The sequence below is a fragment of the Ursus americanus genome, chromosome 4 (assembly GCF_024610735.1).
Source record: "Ursus americanus isolate L20-20 chromosome 4, mUrsAme1.1.p, whole genome shotgun sequence".
NCBI lineage: Eukaryota > Metazoa > Chordata > Mammalia > Carnivora > Ursidae > Ursus > Ursus americanus.
In genome coordinates this window covers 84,465,635-84,483,970 of record NC_142130.1, presented here as the reverse complement: position 1 = coordinate 84,483,970, position 18,336 = coordinate 84,465,635, and the positions used below count along the sequence as shown (strand labels likewise).

Here is an 18,336-nt window from a genome sequence, read left to right as displayed (position 1 = left end):
CACCTCTGCACGGTTTATCACTAAATCACTAATTCGAAATGGGCCACCAGTGCAATGGCACAGAGACATTCCCTGCAAAGGAGGGCAGGGACCAGCCCTGTTCCCAGGCTCCAGAAGTCCTTAAAAGGAGGAGCTTGCTTACGCTGTAAATTTTTTATATTCTCGTGCAGTCGCCGGATACCCAGACAGGGACGTTACATGTGAGTTGCATGACTTTGGAGCTCTAGAAGTGGAAGGCTTGATGACTTGAAAATTCCCCGCTCTGTCTCCAAGTCAGTCTTTTCTCAATGAGGCCACTTGTCCATTCACTGTATCTCATGAAACTAAGGAGGAAAAAGGAAAGACTCTGGATATATCCTTACCTGTAGCTGCTGGTCTAATTCTGGAAAGACCAGAGGAATGGCGTCTTCAGGAGGTGTTTCATCTAGAACATGAAAATAAAAGGATTCTTCATTATAGAGCTCTTTCTCTCTTGGGAGGTGTCTTGCTCCCACCATCTTTGGCTTCTACGATTAAATCATCAATACATACTGCTTCAAGTATTCTTATCGCTCGTTCCCACCACAGGTGAAGACACAGAGAATGCAGAAGGCAATCTTGTTCATTTTTGGTATAACCATAAGCCTGGAGAGCATAGCTGGCCTGGCCAAAATTTTGCAAACAAATATCCAAATCCTCAACTGTTCGGTCTGGCAGCTCCACAATTCAGAAGCACTGCTTGTCCTCCATATTCTGATGGTAGCCAAAACCAGATTTCCTGGTATGCAGGAAAGTGCTTTAACAAAGCGCTAATGAGGTGAGCAGAACAACCTCAATGGGACAGGAGAATGTGTTAGTGAAAAATAGAAGTTCTCCTCTGAGTGACTTCAACGTGGCAAGCTTTGATGTCCTTACCACAAACCACCACCACCGGCAGTTACCCAGAGCCTCGTTCCGGGTTCCCGCGGGTAACAGGCAGCAACCCAGTCACAGTGGTCCTTCCCCGCACGGCAGGCAGCAGTCCCCACCTGAGGCCCAGCGCACTGCCTTGACGTGGGCGAGCCTGAGCAAAGAGAGCCCTGGCCACTCTGTCCTCAACTGCCTCAAACTGACTGGCAATAGGCAGGTGTTGCTGGATCAAAAGATGTTCTCAGAAGCATCCGAGGAAACCTGAGAGGAGTTTGGCCTACAATATCCAGATCCCCCAAATGTCTTCGAGAACATACTGTGACCCAGCCGCACTGCTAGAGGACAGCCCTTTGTCAGCAAAGCCTGGTGTGCCCAGGCAGACTCTGGCCCTGCCGGGCCATTCATTCCCATCCCTCCCATGTGGACAACACCTACCCCGGGACAGATGACTATGAGAATAAGACAGAAGAGTATAAAAGAATCGTTTAAAAACTGAATCTGTTCTACATCATAACAAAGAAGGGAAAATTCATGGCTTTTATGTTCTCACTATCATGACCAAACCTGTTTATAAAAATGTGCTGTTCTGTTTGAACAAGAGCACGTGCTATGGGCCATACCCAACTCAGAACCAAGTGCCCTCGCCCTACTCACCGATAGCATAGCCCGGAATAAAACGCAGCACGAAGGGGCTGCTGGCTTCTAAGCGTTACAATTCTTTGAAGGCATCGAAGATCAATTACCAGAAAGATAATTCAACCCAGGACAGAACTTGCCTCTGCCAAACGCCTCAAGGGCCACAGCAGTTAGCAGCCTCTGGCGTATTTTAGTCAAGAGTCATGTAATAATACGCCCGAGTAAAAGTGGCTTAAGGCAATGATAAGGCATCACCAAATTTGAATCCACTTTTTCTGGTGCCTATGCCAGACGATGGATGCCCACGGGTTCACCAACACTGTCCAGCCTCACAGAGCAAGTAGAAATGGGGAACTCTTCCCAAGACCCTTGCTGTCGGCTGGAGGACTGAATCAAGAGGACACAAGGAGATCTAATCGCCCTCTGGCTGCTCTCTTCCTACCCAGAATGACAACTTCTGCCAGATACTGTGGCTTTCCAAGTCCCCCTTCGTCTGCAAAGACCTGGACAAAAGACAGAAATATTCATGTGTTGCTACTGACCCTTTACAGGTAGCCTTCATTATGAAACCGACGGTTTGTAAAACGGATGTGGGTCTAAGGCACATTTCAATTTACTTCAATAAACTATCGATAACCCAGACATCATGATTATGTCAGTTCATTGAGTTCAAGGCCAGAACAAGTTGGCACGGGTAAATGGGAACATATTATACTTCGACATCCCAACCCTAATAGTCATAGACGAACAGGCACTTGTTAGAAGGAGAAACCACTTCTGTAAAGTACCAGAATAGACAGTGCCTTCCAGAATCCTCAAAGACAGCCAGGAAGGGAGCTCGAGGCTTCCTGGGATTTAAGCCACCTTGCTGCCTGTGAAGTCACACTCCTTCCTGCTTAATTATAAAAAAGAAGAAGCAAGTTATTCAATTGCTTGACTATAGTAAAGTAAACAGCCAATACTGGTATGACCCGGAATTAATGAAGTACGTTATAGAAATCTACATCATCATCTATCGTCAAACTTTATAGGTAAGCATGCCAATAATTTTGAGGACAAAGTTTAGTATTGGATTTCTTGAATTAAAAAAAAAAAAAAGTCTAACTCACTGACATAGAAACACGCAACGGATGTGGTCATGACAACCAAAAGAAAGACAAGACTTTGGTTAAAGAATGGTTCGTGTTGGATTAATCCAAGTGGGAAATGGCAGCGGAAATAAGAAAACCAAAGACAGATGTAAGGAGACTACCGAGTCTGAAAGCCAGTCCTGCATTTCACTGCCTGATGCCATCTGGTTCCACTGGCATCCCTGCCGGCCAGAAATTGCAGGGCTTGCAAAGCTGCTTACAAATTTGCTCTGAGTTGATGTGCGGTGTGTTTACTTTTAAACAGTGGCTGCCTTCTTTGACTGGTTTTAAAAATAGGCAAGTATTCTAAAAGCAGAATGATGAATCACAGGATCGGGCCAAAAGGAAAGAAGGAAAATGATTCAGGCAGACTAGTAGCACAGCTGTTCCACCAACATTTGGCCAAATCGTTGTAAAACATTTTGACAGTGACATTGGATCAGAGTTCCTGAGAGCCGTTAGGTTTGTTTTGACAATTCAGAAGCACAAAGTGGATTGTACAGTAGCTTTGCAAGAGACCCTCTTTCTGGGAAATTTGGCTTTTTTTTTAAAGGAGAGAAGTTAGTAGGTATGCTTATAATATGACAAAATCAGAATGCAAGTACATTTTTATTAAAATATATTTATTTGCCAAATAGTCATTGAATGCCTATGATGTGCGAGGCAGGGACTCAGGCTCTTGCTAAATTGCCAAATCACTTTATCGTGTTTTTTAACATATTAATATTTTAAAAAATAATTCATCGGCTTCATTTTTCAAAATGCCCCTGTGGGCTTTAATGGACCAAGCAAAATGTTTGCTAAGGAATTTTTAAAGAATGAAATATAAAGAAAAGAATTTAAAGGGCTTTTTTTTTTTTTTGATTAGCAGATGTTCACTGCCTGTTTTGCCAAACAACGTGACTAAGTCAATGGTACTTAAGATAGAACTTTCTTATTGGTATCCCGACCATTATGACATGCCATAGTACATTTCATGATGGGCTCGTCTCAGCATCTACGGAGCAGCTGTTGAGTTGCTTTTGTGGTTATTCTGTTTCAGATTTCCTTACGTTGTCTTCTCTGTGTTTCTCCATGAATCAGATAAGTGGGACCCACCGAGTCTGTAATCCAAAACTTCACTGTTATTTAGCAATGAGAGCTATGTGGTCAGAGTTTTCAGAGAATGTCGCAGCTGGACGGGGCTGAGCCATCATCTGGTCCAGGACTCATTGTAGAGCAAAGGACAAGGGCCCCAACAAAGGAAAGGCGTCTCATAAGACTCAGGGGTGTACCCTGCCCTTCTTCACTTTCTGGTCCATGGGCTTCCTGACTTTTGTATTTCATGAGTCAGTGAAATATTCCTCAGAACATTGGGAATCATGCTTTAGTGTGTCCAACTTTTTATTCAGCTAGTGAAGATGACTCAAAACTACTACCATGTATCGTTAGTATCTCTTTATGACAGAACATTTTAGCTCCCAAATCTTAAGACAAACATAATCATAGAAGAGTTGTCCATTATAATGGATAAATTTAGCTTTAGAGACAAAAGCAAACACACACCAAGAAAACCTCACTGCCATGCCCATTTGAGAACCACTGTTCTAGTCAACGTCTTGACTGGACTTTGGGATCCGTTATCTCTCCCTTCCACTGGGCTCTCCAACCCGCGCATACCTGGGGACAAATCCTTGGTGGGAAGAGTTTAGGTTTCTACAAAGATAACAACAGAGATAAGCCATGCTCAGAAGACATTCCCAAGCCCCACCCCACTCCCCAACCAGAAACTCAACAGGCAGCCCTGCCCAGAATCCATTCCATCTGACTGCATTTTCTGCTGTCAGAGCTGGCCCCATGGGCATGTGTCCGCGCAGACACACAGAGCCCTTCCCCCAGGTGGGCCTTGCTCCTGGTGTAATGCTCCAGCGAGAGTACTTGAAATTCTTGGACAAGTAGCCCTGGGTTTTTGTACTGTGACTCCACAAATTATGTAGCTGTCCTGCCCACTGGTGTCCTGGAGACCATCGTTCAGGGCACCAGGAACAGACTGACACTCAGGAGGTGGATGGGTTTGGGCAATGGCTACAGTGCCAAGGTTCATGCAAAAATGTTCCTGAAACTGTGCAGCTCCTAACCACTCAAGACACGGTGGGTTAGTCCACATTCTATAGGGCTCAGGTCAGCCACTTTTTAATGTGGACGATCAACATCATCTCTTTGAGACTTGGTTTCTCCTCTCCTGTTTCAAAACTTATTAGTAAAGGAATGCATATGTCAATTCATTCAGCCTAAAGCCTGGTGCCCAGGAAATAATCAGGGATAATAACAAATGCTTAATATAACTGAGCTTACTTTCCATTCCTTTTCAGCGTAAACCCAACTGAAGGGGTAATGGGGGGCAAGCACTTGCGTGAGGATGTGTGCACATGAGAGTATGTGTACGATGGTGGGGGTTGGAGGTATTATTCCTCATCTAAGTAATACAGACAGTAGGCAGGGTGAGAATCACTGTTTCTGGTTACTTTGTCTCCCCATGCCGGTTATGAGAGATTTCCCTGGTGCAGCCACAACCTCAGGTCTCCTGGGTTTTCTCTCTTCATTTAAATCTGAATTTAAGAAGGGTTTCCCTTTTACTTCCCTATCAAAGCAAACACTTTCTATATGAAATATTGCAAAAAAATTTTTTTAATTTATGCATGAAAGGTCTTTGGGTATTTCATTTTAAATCTAAATCAAGATTCATATTTTATTTTTAGAAATAAGTGATCTAAGGCTCCCGACTCACATTACAAATATATCGAAAAACCTTTTTAAAAATATCTGTATACTTTGGTTCTTGTTAGAGCATCACAGCATTTCGAGACACATCAAAAGCTTTTTGAAACTTTGCTTCCTGCTTGTTAAACACTGGACATGTGAACCTTTAATACACATTGGATTTTCAGGGCCCATCAAATCAAAAGTACAGACATGGATATGGATACAGACAGCGATTCCGTATGACACCTCGCAGATTGCCAGTTCTTTATAATTAATAGTAGTCATCATGTCACCTCAGCCAGTACCTACAAACAAGATCATACATCGAGGGACGCCTGGGCGGCTCAGTCAGTTAAGCGTCTGCCTTCAGGTCAGGTCATGATCCCAGGATCCTGGGATCGAGTCCCACATCGGGCTCCTTGCCCAACAGGGAGCCTGCTTCTCCCTCTGCCTGCTGCTGCCCCTGCTTGTACTCTCTCTCTCTATGACAAATAAATAAATAAAATCTTAAAAAAAAAAAAAAAGATCGTACATGAAACAGACTGAATGACGTTTCTCCACACAGAGAGACCTGATTCAGTTTAAGGACAGTTTTTTTTGTTTGTTTGTTTGTTTGTTTGTTTTTAAAGATTTTATTTATTTATTTAACACAGATAGAGACAGCCAGCGAGAGAGGGAACACAAGCAGGGGGAGTAGGAGAGGACGAAGCAGGCTCATAGCGGAGGAGCCTGATGTGGGGCTCGATCCCGCAACGCCAGGATCACGCCCTGAGCCGAAGGCAGACGCTTAACCACTGTGCCACCCAGGCGCCCCTAAGGACAGTTTTTATGCTTCTCAGAAACATTCCTCTAGCCACTGTTATTATAGCTATGAGTTTCTAAATCTTACCAATGTATTCTTTTGTAAGAATATTTTTACTTATTTAGCTTATAACATATTTGCCCAGAAACATTTGCTCCAAAAAGAGTCAGTTGGAGGTATATTTACTTCTCAGCATACCACCAAATAAAACTTACTTCTACTTTTCCTCTTTCCTGCTCTATAAAAACATATCAGAACTAACCCATCTCCACCATTTCCCATGACGATTGTGGAAGCTCTTTGCCGTCAGAAACAATCATGCCTCTCTCTCATTACATGGCCCCTACCTTCAAATGGGTCATCAAGCAAAAACAGCCCCAGGGGCCCAGCTTTGAAACCTTTCCTACTACTTCTTAACTGCTTGATTTGAGGCAAGTTCCTTAACCTCCCATAGCCAGTGGTCCACATCTGTAAAATGGGTATAATGACATCTTCCTGCAGAGTTGTTGCCAGTCTAAACTGATGAGATAAGTAAAAGCATTTAGTCATAAACAATCACTTCCCTTCCAGCCCTGTGGCCTTAAGCGACAGATATCAACAAGTAAGTCCAGCTGTATCTCAAAGAACCTTCATCTAATATCGGAATAACAAACTCAAAGTGGTTACAGATATTGTATTATTGATTTTATAGTATTTGATGATTACGTTTCTACTATGGTTCTCAACTCGATGCTTTGTAAAAGATGTAAATATAGGAGACCCCTCCCCCACACTCCCACTGGACCTATGAGGGATTTTGACCGCTTGTTGTCCCAGCATGCTGAGACAGCTTTGGAGGTAGGGTCAGAGTTAGGAAAGGTGACTTGAAAGAGCTCAAAAAGGCTCCCCAAACCCCTATTCTCCCAAAGGCCATCCTCACCCTTCACTGGCTGGCAAAATTCCAGGGGGATCTTTAACCCTTGACTTCCTACCATTTTCTCTGTGGATACGCAAAAAACAAAAACAAAAGCAAAAAACAAAAAACAGCCTGAGAGATTTTTTTTTAAAAGTAAACCTCAATATACATTCATTTAATGCTTAGTGTAGATGAGGTTTTCCAGAATCTTTCCAGAGAACAAGGATTCAGAGCATGGAGTGAAGAGAAGACAGGAACATTAGTGCCCTGAGGAGGGAGAGGGAAATAATACCCAAAGGTACCAAAGGTAGAAAAAGTTGAAGGAAAGCAACAATGACAAGAGACACTTCACCTGCGTCATGATTTGGCTGAGAACCGTCTGCGCACGTGCACACTCGACACTCACACAAAGCCCAGGGATATTAGATTCAACGCTATTTCAGCTGCTTCCTGTGATTCCCACTGCCACACAAACACCCTGGTATGTGAGGAGAACAGTAGTACTTGGAAGTGACATCGACAGAACGGGTCTTGGATTTTTTTTAACTAAATGTCATATGATTAGCTCATGCCCAGATATGAAAAATTCCAATAGCTTGAAAGAATTTTTTAAAAACAAATTTTGAAAGCTACCAGCTTGGGCTGATACTACTAGCATCCTTGACTCCTTCTAAAAAAAAAAAAAAAAAAACCTAAAAACTTAACAACACCAACAACAAAAAGAACCCCAAAGCCAAGGTCTAAATTCACACTTGAGTGTGGCAGATTTTATAGCTTGACTGAAATAAAGAAAACTCTCAAGTAATGAACATGAAATCCTCATGTCAGTCCAACTCTAAATTCTCTCCAACTGGAGAAGAGCCAGTGATTCTCTAATAACCCAAGAGATGGGATTCATGTTTCTCTTCTGCATATTTTCTATTGGGAAAACTAACTCCACGAATGTCCCAATTTAGAAAGTTAACTCTTTGGAATTCCCAGTTTAGAAGTAAGGTCATCACATCATTAGTTTATTAAAAATAGTCATTGCTGCCTCCAGGAACTGTGGTTAGCTCAGTGTTACTTAATCAAGGGTTCTGATGATAGTCTAGAAGAAGTGATTGTCTTTTAAAGGCCTTTCTCTCCCCCCGCCCCCCTAAAAATTTGCTTCCTGTATTTAAGCCCCTGGAGGTCCACGGTCTATTTGGAGTCCTGTGGCACATTCTGCTATCAATAAACCATGATCAATTCCCCATCCAGAGCCAGTCTGTCACCGAGTCCTTTCAACCCTCCCTTCATAATGTACTCTGAATTCAGGCCTTCCATCCTGTCGTCTGATCCAGGTACTCAGTATGTTGTCTCTGTGCCGTTACAAAAAGCCTCTTCCACTCTCTCATCTCTACACATTCCAGGCTATTCTACCAATCGAACATTTACCATTTTCATCCTATCACTCCCTTGTTCAAGAACTTTTGACACTTGATTGTGATCAAATCCAAACTCGGTTGTTAAACTTTTAAGATTATATTGTTAATGCTAGTCCATTGCTATGTACACAGAGAGTCAAGGTAGAGCCCAAAGCAGAGCTCATTAAATGATATGCCACTCTTCCACCCTTCAAGACCTCTGCTCCAGTTGACAAGAATTTTACTATTTCATGAATATATCATGCTCTTCCTCTTAGGTTTTGCTCAATCTTTCTGTTTGGAAGGAAAAGGAAGAATTGTTAAAAATTGTATAGCCCCCATTTTTGTGCCTGGTACCCAGAGATGACACCTTTGTTACACTGCCTTTCAATACCCAACCCGTCTTCAAGAGCAAGCTGATCATCCCATCTCCCAGGAAGCTGTTCCCATCTGCTCTGGGTGACACAGAATTTTCCCCCAACTCTCTCATGAAACCCATAGGAGGGATCGTGCCATACTTCACGTTTGCACATCTCACCCACCTTTGGTAGAGTGCTAAAGCATAGAAACTAAGTTCAGCTAATTAGTAAGAGGAGAGGCAGGGATACCCAAAATCTGTCAATTGCATAACCAGTCTCTAAATAATCTCAGGCCAGTTATACTGTAAACTCTCTCTTGACATTAAGTAGATGTGGGAGATGTAGGTGGGACATAAAACTGCTTAAGATGTTTATGTTTTCCTTAATATGCCAGAATCAATTATCGTAAGTACAAGGACCAGTCAAGTCCTTAATTTGTGTCAAGCACTATGCTAAATGCTTTACCTGTATAGTCTTATTTAACTCTTACCACCACTGTGTGAATTATCACTATTTACATCTTGTGGGAAACTGAAGTTCAGCAAAATTGAGTGACTTACCCAAGATAACACAAATAGTGATGAAGATGGGTCTAGAAACCACGTCTTGAGGACTCTAAAGCCCTATGTCCGTGACCTCTACACCAAATCATCTCAGAAAAATATGCAAAAAAAAAAAAACCCTAATAACAGGCAATGATGTCTCTTTTCTCATGGACTCTGCTTACCTCTCAACAATAAGTCCATAAATATGGAATTACTTCCCAAAATTCCATCTTAGTTGCCCTGTTTGCTATGGAAATCTAGGATGTTTGCCTTTGTTTTCCCCCTAAATGTGTGGTCTAGAATGCACTGGAATTCAAAAGGCATGCACAGTGTGCGTGATGGCAAGTGTTGCTCAGTGTGACACTCCACAGGCTCCTTACTCAAGAATTCAGAGGGAGTGTCTCCAAATATCTGCAAAGCATCTTTCTGCACACTCACAACTTCGTATGCATGCAGAAATACAGATTGTGGGGCCTCCATCTGTCCCTGCTGCCCCAGAATACACAGGAGTAGGGCCTTGGAAAGTGTATTTTTGGTGAGTGCTCTCAGGTCATTATTTTAAGAAAGGTTGAGAAACACAGAAACCCACTCCTGCCTTGGATTCTCTAGTTAGATGCCTTTGTAGAGCTATGAGGACACATAGATCATAGGAAAAAATTTTTTTTAATTTTAGCAGTTTCTTTATAAATCTTCCCAAGCATCTTTTTGTGGAACTAGAGAGTAGGAATTACTTGAAATAAATGACAACCCCTTTTTGAAGCCATCGTATTAAAAAACATGAATTTCAAAAGTGGACATTCTTGGGATATTTGAAAGACTAGAATGAATCAATCTAAATTGACTGATTAAAAAAACATACAAGAGCTCCTAGTCAGGGGCCGATATCATTCAAAGGATGGTGGCAAATTGATGACAAGTTGCATATCTTGTATTTCAAGGAAGAATCTACTTATGCAGTCCAAAGATCAAGATCCACCTCTCCATGGCTCTTCTTTGTATATAAATTAAATTCTGTTAAAATAAAGACGAGGAGGGTTGCTGGGTGGCTCAGATGGTTAAGCGTCTTTGGCTCAGGTCATGATCCCAGGGTCCTTGGATGGAATCCTGCATCGGGCTCCCTGGTCAGTGGGGAGTCTGCTTCTCCTTCTGCCCCTCCCCCCTGCTCATGCAAGTTTCCTCCTTCTCTCTCTCTCACAAAAATAAATACAATCTTAATTAATTAATTGAAGAAAGAAAGGAAACAGTACATTTATTTGTCTCATCCAAAATTATAATAATATTGCTTGGAATAAATAAGCTTTATATACTGAAATTGTAAGACTGCTGATCATAACAAGACTTGTTCTGCTCAAGTGGGACATGATCACAGGTAGTAAATTATACTTCTTTCTCCTTAGATTTAGAGGCTTATATGTATCCGTCTTGAAATCTAGCCATTCAAGTGTGAACTATTCCTCAAAATCTTACATTTATGAAATTCATAAGAGCGGGAGGGGCTTTCCTTTTTCTTTTTAGAATAGTGATATAGACTAATAGAGTTCAGATTCATCAGTCTAGAAACCTGCATTTAAATCATAACTCTGTTACCTACTAACAGCGCAGTCTCTGGACCTCAAGCTCTGTGTCTTCATATTGGCAATACCAATGTCTGCACTGCATTGTTGTTTCTTTTAATATTTACTTACTTATTTAAGTAATCTTTACACCCAACGTGGGACTCCAACTCATGACCCCAAGATCGAGAGTTGCATGCTCTACCAACTGAGCCAGCCAGGCGCCCCTACATTGCATGATTAAAGATTTGAAATAATACATATGAATGCCTAATACAAAAGAGAAATGCAATTAATGTTAGTTGTCATTTCTTTGTTGGGATAGATTGGTTTGCCTTTTGGGAGGATTTCCCTTCCCCATGGTGTTTCAAGGCAACCCCTGAGTGGACATACAGGATAACAGCAGGCCATGGGAAGAGAGTTGAAAGAACAGATGATGAAAAGGCAAGGCTTCACCTCTTCTTACTCTAGAACAAATCCTCCACTGGGGGCTACACAGTCCAAGAAAACGGGCACAGATGTGCCACCACCATAATCACTTGGTAGAGTAAAGCCGGAACTGGCTGTGTAATGTCAATCTTCACAGAGCCCAGATCCTTGCTTTGCATTATTTTAGGGATAAACTTGCTTCTTTTCAATTATTACTTCTTAAAACATTACCTCTACATGGGCAGAGTAGGAAGAAAAATAGATGACTGACTGATTGATAGATAGGCACACAGAATTAGCCCTCAAAAGACTCAAGGTTGAAACGGTAATGTTGTTTGAGCGTGTGATTACGGATTTTAACAGATGACAGACTGAGAGCCAAGGCTGATGCCAGTGAAAGAGACCCAAGCATTCCCTCCCTCACGTCTGTGACCTCACACCACCTGAGGTCCCCATCATAGGTGGTGTAATTCAATATGTGTGTTAAGAGGTCACTGAAGGGAGTCATGACAAAGGGCTCTAAGTATGGCAGCCTCACCTCAGACCTTACTATTTCAAGAGGGTCTGCCTCACCTGTCCTGTTCATCACTCTGGCTGAACACTGTGCAGCCGGAAGTGTGGGAGCACCAGTGAGAAACCAGCATTTGGAACTCAGGCTCCAGGAAATGCTGCTGGAACCGGGACAGTGATATTTTTACATCACCTAACCAACTGCCAGCACTTTAATAAACGTCTCCTCACACAGTTTCAATGATGACATACATTGGAATCGTTAGAAATTGTTACAGCTCCAGGAATTTTATAATAAAAGAAAGTTAAATGGGGAAAGTAAAAAGGAAGGAGAAATGTGCTAAGACAACCAGAGGATGGGAGGTGGGGGAAGCATCACCAGAGGCAATTCTGGAAGCTACCCTCCAGCAATGCTTGATGAAAAATCACACGCCCCATCATTAGGTCATGCCAGGCATGCATTTTTAAACAGCCTGTGTGGAGCAGGAAAACATGACGGTAAAGCAGTGATGGGCAGGGAGGTGGCCCTCTCCCCGGGTGCAGAGCGTACCTGAGGCATTATCAAGGCTGAAGGCAATGCGTACTGGCTTATCCGCAGGTACCCTGGCTGTGCTGATCATGTGGGCACCTGAGCCTTGGTCTTCCCCTGGGTCTTCCAGCTGCAAGGACAAGAGAGAGCCACTGTCACTTACCCAAGTCATCCCTCAAATACTCAGAGGATCTTGGAAATTGGAGGGAAAGTTAGTAACCATTACTTTCTTATTTTGAAGATACTCCCAGTTCCTAGCTTTCTTTCCCTACATGTAAAGTATTCACCTGCCCCATTTAAAATTCTTTTTCTGGCTTATAAAAAAAAAAACTTGTTTTGGAAATATATATCCAAAATAAAATATACAAGATGGAGCAAAATCTCCACCCACTTCCCTTTTTTAGTATCCCTGCACACTGACCGGTCCAACCCTGGCCCTTCAAGGTCTTATATAGTGTTTTATTTTTAATTGAGGCAGATAAAGATGTCCTAATGGGACATCAGACAGCTTCGTATTAAATTAACTTGTCACTCTCAAAAGCCAAAATTGGACCTGAATTATTGATCTGAATTATTGAATGATAAAGAATAAGCGATAAAGAATGAGTATCAGGGACCACTTCAAGAATACCAAAGACTATTGTAAAATATCCCACAGTTATATTACGAATATCATGTGCATTAAATATCTAATTAACTACTTGTAAATCTATCAAACATTTATCAGGTCGTACATCTTAACAATGTATGATACAAGCAAAAGACAGAACTTAAAAACATCCTATTGACGTTCTAATGTATCTGTACCATATAATTAATAAACTAAGAGCGAATGAATGGAAAAACATCCTACAGATGAGTTGGGATGGGCAAAAATACATGCATATTTCCTTGTTATAATAGAATTTAGCCCAAATACATTTTAACCAAGATATTTGATAATTTTTGTTCAATGGGACTAAGGAAAAGATACTGTTATAAATACATGATATCTTCATTATTTAAATACATACGTGCAACTTTTCTATTTTTAATCATGCATCCCTAAACTCTCTACTTTCCCTCTCATGTAGACAGTAAACCAAAAGCTCTGAGTGATATTTTTAGGAAAACATCTCTAAAAATGGCAAAATATAAATCATCTCTTCAAGCATCCTCAGCAAGTTTCTGGGAACTGTTTAGAAGGACGTTTTCTCAGAGCAAGGTTTCCGACTCTTTCCCATAACTTCTTTGTATCTAAAAATAGTGTCTAGAACACTGAATTTTGTTTTTACACTTATTTATAGAGCAAACTCGAATGCATACACACACACACACACACACGTATATTTAGACATACATACATATGGAATCATCCAATTGGTACATGGAAAGAGAACAAGCTTATATTAAACACCTAGTATAGCTTTGGAGAAAACCCAGCAGCTGTTTATTCACCCAATTAGAATCATATTTGGCCCATTCATTTAAAACCACAAATAGCAATGAACCATAAAGCACTCCGAGTCATGTCCTTCTAAGTTAGAAAAAAAGTAATAACATGAAACATTCAACTTAAGAAAAGGGTAATATAAAATTGCTGTTACTTGACTCAGGGTTTGTTTTATCTTAGCTCTGACATACATTTCTGTGTAGTCTCCTCTGCTTAGAATCAACCATCTTGTTAGCCACCTGTTCCTAGGGAATAGAACAGACTGTCTCAAATTTAACAAAACAAACAATTTTTTTAAAAACCCCTTAAAGTTGTAGCTAAGAGAAAAATTCTCATTGTTACGCACTGTCCCATCACCAACCCATTTTATCCTAACATCTAAGGATGAAAAGCGCTCCTCTCTTGGCTTAATCTCCCAATGCTTTCCTGCACCAAGAAGTAAAGCGCAAGAGGTGGAAATTTGCCTCAAGGTTTCCAGCCCGGGGAAATGAAATTGATAAACACAGCTCATTAGAGCCCCTCCCCTCCGCACCACCGAGAACATCTGTCTCGGAAAGGATGACAGCAGCCAAGTGGGGTGGATTTTGAGCTCCACACAGTGTCGGCCAGGAGAGCCCCTAAACCAACTTGCCTTTTCATCACACCGCCTGGGGAAATGGACCACTGATTCCTCCTCTCGGCTGTAACAGAGCTGCCGTTAAGTTGCTGGTGCCCCGAGCGTTTAGTTCGGTTTTCACACCTGTCGCCTTACCTCACTTAGTTGAGTGTCTGCACTTGTGTAATCCAGGGCCAGCCACTGCCTTGGCCAGTCGTTGCCTCTGTGGAGTGAAGACCTAGGAGGAGAGTAGGCTGCACCTGCCGCATAGCAGCCAGTGACAGTCTGAGGAGCAATGACAGCTGTCAGGGCAGCTCCCTGCTACCTGCTCTCCCCCAGACCCCCGCGTCCCACGGGCCTCCCTGTTCCGCTTCCCTCCACAACCCCTCTCTCCTTTCCTTGCCTCTCCACCCGCCAGGATGTTGTCATGCTTCTAGAAAAAGCAAGTGCAAAAGAAAACCCTCCTCCTGTCAGAGGCATTGATAAACAGCAAGTCGTGGAGAGTCCAAATGTTTTAATTCATTAGTCCTGGCAAACCTAAAATACAAACAGACTTGCTTCACAAGACAGGAATGTCTTCAGCGTGACCCAATCAGTGTCTGTGTCTATTCCAGCAAACTGGCAAAGATAGCATGACTCCAGTCAGCAAAAATGCCGGCAGCTCCAATCAGCTCAGCAAGACCCGGCCAACTCGGACAGACCGCAGGCTGACTCTCAGTTGATAGCAGCAAGGATCCCGGTTAAGAACATGAGGTTTGAGATGGAGCCGCTGATGGGCTTGATGACTTGATCCCATCTACGAACGCACCCAACTGCAAAGCCAGTCAGTGGTGAAAAGGAATGGAGCATTCGACTTGTTCGTCCTCTTTAATACCAAAAACCTGTAGGTCAGTAGTACTTTGAGGTGGAGGAAGATGTGGAGGTTAAATAATTAAAGATAAACAAGGATTAAGAGAACGCAAAGACAAGCCGTAGATGGGAAGGGGAGTCTTTGCAAACTAAGTAACCAGATAAAGAGCTAGTCTCCGAAATATAAAAAGAACACTTTAAACAGTAGGAAAGCAAACAACCCAATTTCAAAAATGAGCCAAAGATCTGAACAGGCACCTCACCAAAGATGTACGATGGCAAATAAACATATAAAAAGCTGCTGAACCCCACAGGTTATTAGAGAATTTTAAATTAAAACGAGTGGCCAATACACACATATGAAAAGGGTCAAAACCAAAACACCGACAGCACGCAGTACTGACGAGGATGTGTGATGGCACAGCCACCTCGGAAGACGATTTGGTAGTTTCTCAAAACTAAGCGAACTCTTAACCTATGATCCCGCAGTCCCACTCCTTGGTATCTACCCAAAGGAGTTGAAAACTACTGTCCACATGAATACCTACACCCCGTATCTATAGCCACTTTATTCATAAAACCCAAAGCCCGAAGGCAAACAAGACGTCTGGATAAGCCAACTGTGGTACATCAAGATAATGGAATATTATTCAGTGATGAAACGAGATGCTCAAGCCACAAAAAGACATGGAGGAAACTTGAGTGTATGTTATTAAGTGAAAGAAGCCAATGTGAAAAGGCCATAGACTGCATGATTCCAACTGGGCAACATTGGGAAAGGGCAGAATTAAGAAAACAGTAAAAAGATCAGTAGTTGCCAGAGGTTCAGGGGACAGGCAGAGACGATTAAACAGGTGGGACTTTTAGGGCAGAGGGACTATTCTGGATGATACTCTAATGGTGAAATGCCAAAACCCACCAAATGTACAACACCAAGAGTGAACCCTACCTCAAACAGTGGACTTTAGTTAATAATAGTGTATCTATTATAACGGCTCATCGATTTTAACAAACGTACCACACAAATGCCAGATGTGAATATTAGGAGAAAATAAGTGGGAAGTAGCATTGGGAGGCATAGGGAAACCTGCTTTTCATTCATTCTTTTCTGTAAACCTAAAACTGCTCCCAAAAAAAGTTTAATAAACAAGTAAAAAGACTCACCAGGTTGTCTTGATCTAATGAATAAAAAGCTAATTTGTTGGGGCACCTGGGTGGCTCAGTCAGTTGATCTCAGCTCAGGTCTTGACCTCAGGGTTGTGAAGCCCTGCATTGGGCTCCATGATGGGCATGAAGCCTACTTAAAAAAAAAAAAAAAGGCTAATTTGTTATGATATCCACAGCAATAAGCTGCACAGATTCAGAGAATTAGAGCATTCACATATAAACCTATTTGCGTTTCTAACTGCAAATCTTTTCAGGAATCATTATCACTGTTGTTATTTTATGGTTAATAATATCACCTTACATAAAGCATTATAATTTATCAAAAGAGTCTTATCCACTATCTCATCTTCATCTTCCCTGTAATCCTATAACATAATCATGGTCAATATTGTCATCCCTTATCTGACAGATGAGCAAACTGAGACTCGGACAATATAAGTCACAGGCTTAAGGATAAATGATCAGTATGGAACAAAGAACCTAGATAGGATCCAGGTTTTCTAATTTGGGGTTCATGCTATTTCCACTATACCAGGATGCACTCTGTATGAAATATCCAACTGAATTGTTTCATTAACGATGCCTGACTCTTAAGCTTTGGCTTGGAGGAGTGCTCTGCTTCAGTGGTCTGGCATCCAGGTTCATCTGACACCAGCCATATTTATCATGACCCCCCCCAAGGAAATCAAAGTTGTGTGTCTTATCTGTACTGATGGCAAAGTGGATACCACATCTGCACTGGCTTCCAAACCAACCCTTCAGTGCACCTTGAGAAACGCTGACAGTGACATCAACATTGCCAAGAGAATCAGCAATTGGAAGCATCTGTTTCCCAGTGAAGCTGACCCTTCAGAACGGAAAGACCCAGAATGAGGTAACACCTCCCTCCTCTGCCCTGATCACCGAAACTCTGGGGGAACCACCCAGAGATAGAAAGGGAAAGTTACACATTAAATACAATAGAACTATCATCCTTTATGATATTGTCAGAAGCACCGGACAAGTGCAGCATAGATCTTTAGGCAGAGAATTCCCCAGTCTCAATTAAAGCAATCCTGGGGACCACCTAATTTGTGGGCTTCAGTGTCAATGGCCCTATCCTCATAACATCAAAGACGACATCAGCAGTGATGTGGTAAATGCCCAGTTGGCAAAGAGCTATAAAGAGAAAGATGTCATTAAAGCGATAATTTGACAGCAACCAGAAAGGAACAAAAAGAATACATCCAAATAATCTAAATGTGCTCTGTCCAAGTCTCATCATATAAATTCAAGGTTTTAAAGAGTAATTAACATTCACTAGCTCTTCTGTTCCCATAGGAGCAACAGTGTATTTCTTGGCTCTTTATCTAAACACTTCCAAGAGAGTAACAAATCTGAAACCCAAGTGAAATCCCTTCCCACAACTGTAACCCAAAATAACTACATGGTATTTTAAGAATTCAATAGAATTGTACAATTCAATCAAAAAAGGATTGCGAGTATACATCAAAATAGTAACAGATTTACGGTATGTCTCTGGGTAAAAGCCATATATATAATTTTTATTTTCTTCTTCTCAGCAATAAATGTATTTCGTTGTTAGGCGAAAAGTTAGTTTTAATAGTATTCAAGGAGCTTTTCAAATAATGAATCCAGACTTGCTTCTGAACTGTGGCCTGTAATATGCACAGAGTCTCATGGGAACAGGTCATCCTTGCATTTAATGTGGTCTGAATGTCTGCTTACAATTCAATAAGCATTTGAGGAAGATTTATTTACTTATTTATTTATAGTAATCTTCACACCCAACATGGGACTCGAACTCACAATCCTGAGATCAAGGGTCGCGTGCTCTTCCAACTGAGCCAGCCAGGTGCCCCTCATTAGAGGAAGATTTAGTATGTGCCA

General features: G+C 41.8%; 1 protein-coding gene across 3 annotated transcripts in view; it reads right to left on the bottom strand.

Annotated features, from left to right (window-relative positions):
* The window catches only part of MAP3K7CL (MAP3K7 C-terminal like), a 67,667-nt gene that overhangs the window by 21,970 nt on the left and 27,361 nt on the right, over nucleotides 1-18,336 (bottom strand). Inside the window, exons 1-4 of one of the 3 annotated variants that reach the window (XM_045785675.2) lie at nucleotides 14,587-14,846; nucleotides 14,027-14,080; nucleotides 12,425-12,533; nucleotides 363-424 (exon numbers count right to left, since the gene is read on the bottom strand). In XM_045785675.2, the coding sequence (XP_045641631.1) occupies nucleotides 363-424; nucleotides 12,425-12,533; nucleotides 14,027-14,062 (207 nt within the window). In that variant the 5' untranslated portion in view covers nucleotides 14,063-14,080; nucleotides 14,587-14,846. Of the gene's footprint in view, nucleotides 1-362; nucleotides 430-12,424; nucleotides 12,534-14,026; nucleotides 14,081-14,586; nucleotides 14,847-18,336 lie in introns of those variants that run through there. The other 2 variants (XM_045785676.2, XM_087861757.1) reach the window with 2 other exon arrangements.